At 45.0% G+C, this 4,603-nt stretch overlaps 1 protein-coding gene across 1 annotated transcript; it reads left to right on the forward strand.

Annotated features, from left to right (window-relative positions):
* Nucleotides 1-755: 755 nt before the first annotated feature.
* On the forward strand, nucleotides 756-3,036 carry LOC108284042 (heat shock protein HSP 90-beta-like). The gene is given in 3 exon segments (XM_037728536.1): nucleotides 756-1,416; nucleotides 1,419-2,744; nucleotides 2,747-3,036. Coding segments are annotated over 3 exon segments (2,163 nt in total). The 5' UTR covers nucleotides 756-854; the 3' UTR covers nucleotides 3,022-3,036.
* Nucleotides 3,037-4,603: the final 1,567 nt, after the last annotated feature.

Below are 4,603 nucleotides of genomic sequence, written 5' to 3' on the forward strand. Positions count from 1 at the left end.
TAGAAACGGGGTTTCACCATGTTGACCAGGATGGTCTCGATCTCTTGACCTCGTGATCCACCCGCCTCGGCCTCCCAAAGTGCTGGGATTACAGGCTTGAGCCACCATGCCCGGCCAAAGCTCTACTTTTATACCCAGTTCAGATGGGAAAACTGAGGTTCAGAGATGTTAATTAATATAGATAGTAGCTGGTTTCTGTTGAGGGTCATGAAACACCAAAGCCTGGGATGTGGGGTACAGAGCCCTATCACCCCAGAAACTTCTGTGGCTGTCTGACCTTGACAAAGGAGTTAAGTCACTACAGTTTTCTTCAGAAGCTTCTACGTTCTCTCTTTCCCAGGTTTGATCCCCTTTCCATCTCTGAACTCTTCCTGAGGCCCATCTCCCCCTGCCACCCACCCCCGACCCTACCATTATAAAACTCTTGTCTCCTTTCTGGAGGGGACTCTATAAGATGACTCACAAATTAGCCCTTGCTACTTTTTCATGGTATAATATAGCAGTTTACAGTGCTGACTCTGATGAAAATGCAAGTCTCAGGCCACAGACACAGTGGTCCTGACCCGGTAAAGCTGGGTGGGACCTAGGGATCTGCGTTTATCAGTAAGCATCCCATAATTCAGCTGTGGGCAGCTCAGCTTGATTGACTCTCATCCAGTATGTCCGCATCTTCTGGCAGCAGATTTGCATCACAGAGAGGGATTCTATGGTGGGAATTTCAGGCCTGGGGAAGTGAGACGTTTTAGAGCAAAAAGGCCGCTCTCGAGTCACTCTGGCGCTGCTCTTGTGCCGTGTGTGTGTTGGACAGCCAGCCCACTTTGCTTTCTAATACCTGTGAGCCTTTTCTTTTCAAGATGCCTGAGGAAGTGTACCTTGGAGAGGAGGAGGTGGAGACTTTTGCTTTTCAGGCAGAAATTGCCCAGCTCATGTCTCTGATCATCAATACCTTCTATTCCAACAAGGAGATTTTCCTTCGGGAGTTGATCTCTAATGCTTCTGATGCCTTGGACAAGATTCACTATGAGAGCCTGACAGACTCTTCCAAGTTGGACAGTGGTAAAGAGCTGAAAATTGACATCACCCCCAACCCTCAGGAATGTACCTTGACTTTGGTAGACACAGGCATTGACATGACCAAAGCACACCTCATAAATAATTTGGGAACCATCGCCAAGGCTGGTACTAAAGCATTCATGGAGGCTCTTCAGGCTGGTGCAGACATCTCCATGACTGGGCAATTTGGTGTTGGCTTTTATTCTGCCTACCTGGTGGCAGAGAAAGTGGTTGTGATCACAAAGCACAACGATGATGAGCAGTATGCCTGGGAGTCTTCTGCTGGAGGTTCCTTCACTGTGCGTGCTGACCATGGTGAGCTCCTTGGCAGGGGTACCAAAGTGACCCTCCACCTTAAAGAAGATCAGAGTACTCAGAAGAAAGGCAGGTCAAAGAAGTAGTGAAGAAGCACTCTCAGTTCATAGGCTATCCTATCACCCTTTATTTGGAGAAGGAACAAGAGAAGGAAATTAGTGATGGTGAGGGAGAGGAAGAGAAAGGTGAGAAAGAAGAGGAAGATAAAGATGATGAAGAAAAGCCCAAGATTGAAGATGTGGGTTCAGATGAGGAGGATGATAGCGGTAATGATAAGAAGAAGGAAACTAAGAAGATCAAAGAGAAATACGTTCATCAGGAAGAACTAAACAAGACCAAGCCTATTTGGACTAGAAACCCTGATGACATCACGCAAGAGGAGTATGGAGAATTCTACAAAAGCCTTACCAATGACTGGGAAGACCACTTGGCAGTCAAGCACTTTTCTGCAGAAAGTCAGTTGGAATTCAGGGCATTGCTATTCATTCCTCGTCGGGCTCCCTTTGACCTTTTTGAGAACAAGAAGAAAAAGAACAACATCAAACTCTATGTCCATCGTGTATTCATCATGGACAGCTGTGATGAGTTGATACCAGAGTATCTCAACTTTATCCGTGGTGTGGTTGACTCTGAGGATTTGCCTCTGAACATCTCCTGAGAAATGCTCCAGCAGAGCAAAATCCTGAAAGTCATTCGCAAAAACATTGTTAAGAAGTGCCTTGAGCTCTTCTCTGAACTGGTGGAAGACAAGGAGAATTACAAGAAATTCTCTGAGGCATTCTTTAAAAATCTCGAGCTTGGAATTCACGAGGATTCCACTAACCGACGCCACCTGTCTGAGCTGCTGCGCTATCCCACCTCCCAGTCTGGAGATGAGATGACATCTCTGTCAGAGTATGTTTCTCGCATGGAGACACAGAAGTCCATCTATTACATCACTGGTGAGAGCAAAGAGCAGGTGGCCGACTCAGCTTTTGTGGAGCAAGTGCGGAAGAAGGGCTTCGAGGTGGTATATATGACTGAGCCCATTGACAAATACTGTGTGCAGCAGCTAAAGGAGTTTGATGGGAAGAGCCTAGTCTCAGTTACCAGTGAGGGTCTGGAGCTACCGGAGAATGAGGAGGAAAAGAAGAAAACGGAAGAGAGCAAGGCAAAGTTTGAGAACCTCTGCAAGCTCACGAAAGAAATCTTAGATAAGAAGGTTGAGAAGGTGACAATCTCCAATAGGCTTGTGTCTTCACCCTGCTGCATTGTGACCAGCACCTACGGCTGGACAGCCAATATGGGGCAGATCATGAAAGCCCAGGCACTCCGGGACAACTCCACCATGGGCTACACAATGGTCAAAAAGCACCTGGAGATCAACCCTGACCACCCATTGTGGAGATGCTGCGGCAGAAGGCTGAGGCAGGCAAGAATGAGAAGGGAGTCAAGGACCTTGTGGTGCTGCTGTTTGAAATGTCCCTGCTCTCTTCTGGCTTTTCCCTTGAGAATCCCCAGACCTACTCCAACCGCATCTACTGCATGATCAAGTTAGGTCTAGGTATCGATGAAGATGAAGTGGCAGCAGAGGAACCCAGTGCTGCAGCTTCTGATGAGATCCCTCCTCTTGAGGGTGATGAGGATGTGTCTCACATGGAAGTAGTAGATTAGGAGTTCATAGTTGGAAAACTGCCCTGGTATAGTGTCCCCATGGCTCCCCCTGCAGCCTTGAGTGCCCCGACCCACCTGGCTCCCCCTGCTGATGTCCGGTGTTTTTTTTCTCTCCTGTCCTTCAGTTGAAGGCAGGAAACAAGGATGTCAAGCCCCTATTCTTTCCCTACTCTGACAGCAGGATTGGATGTTGTGTATTGTGGTTTTTTATTTTGTTTTTTCATTTTGTTCTGAAATTAAAGTATGCAAAATAAAGAAAAGAAAAAGGCTTTGAGTTTTGGGTTTTTTTCCTTTTTCCTTTTTTTTTTTTTTTTTTTTTTTGGGACAGAGTCTTGCTCGCTCAGGTGCTCAGCCTGGAAAGCAATGTCGAAATCTCGGCTCACTGCAATTTCCACCTCCCAGATTGAAGCAATTCTCCTGCCTCAGCCTCCCGAGTAGCTGGGACTACAGGCGTGGGCTACCACACCCAGCTAACTTTTGTATTTTTATTAGAGACACGGTTTCACCATTCTGGCCAGGCTGGTCTTGAACTCCTGATCTCAGGTGATCCTCCCGCCTCAGCCTCCCAAAGTGCTGAGATTATAGGCATGAACCACCATGCCTGGACAAACTTTGGGTTTTGTTTCCTCTGGCTGTCATATTGGTCAGATTTGGGTATAAATTTTACTGATGTAGATTTTAAAGCAAGGGCCTTTCAAATACTCTTCTCTTAAATTTAAATAATTGGTCTTTTTAAAAGACAGAACAAAATTAAAACCTCCAGTTTATTACCACAAAGCTTACTAAATTAATAACCTTTCCTTTATTTGGTCATTAAATATATGCATACATCATATATGTGACATAAACAGTACTGGAGTTCCTCCTTCCTTTTATGCTGTAAACTGAAACCAGGCTTCTTTCCCAGGTGTTTCAAAGGGGGTGTCCTGAGGAATAATGCATAGTTTTTAAATACACAATTTCCTTTTTTTTGAGACAGAGTCTTGCCCCGTCACCCAAGCTGGAGTGCAACGGCACGATCTCGGCTCACTGCAACCTCTACCTCCCAGGTTCAAACAATTCTCCTGCCTCAGCCTCCAAAGTAGCTTGGACTACAGGTGTTCAGCCCAGCTAATTTTTGTATTTTTAGTAGAGATGGGGTTTCACCATGTTGGCCAGGCTGGTCTTGAACTCCTCCTGCCCTTGTAAATCTGCCCACCTCGGCCTCCCAAAAAGACACAATTTATTTAACAATACCTTAAAAGTTATGTTTTGAAAGAATTGAGTATTTATCTCTGTAGTATTTCTTCCAATAAGATTCAAGATGATAAAGTTAAAACTACTAATGATAAGAAAATATATAGAAAGTAGAAAAACTAGAGGATTATTTTTTAAGCCTCAGAAGGTTGAACATGAAGCATTTTGAACCATTAGACACCACACAAGGATGAAGAGTCCCACCCCAAGGGGACTTAACAGTTGGCAGAGACAACAATAATGTCATAAATAAATTAAGCCAGAAGAAATATGAATGTATGCCCTACCTCTTACTTTAAGTGCCGAGCTTTCTTGCAAAATTCTTATTAGTAATAAATTCCCTTTG

Source organism: Cebus imitator, unplaced genomic scaffold, assembly GCF_001604975.1.
Source record: "Cebus imitator isolate Cc_AM_T3 unplaced genomic scaffold, Cebus_imitator-1.0 Scaffold268, whole genome shotgun sequence".
Classification (NCBI taxonomy): Eukaryota; Metazoa; Chordata; class Mammalia; order Primates; family Cebidae; genus Cebus; species Cebus imitator.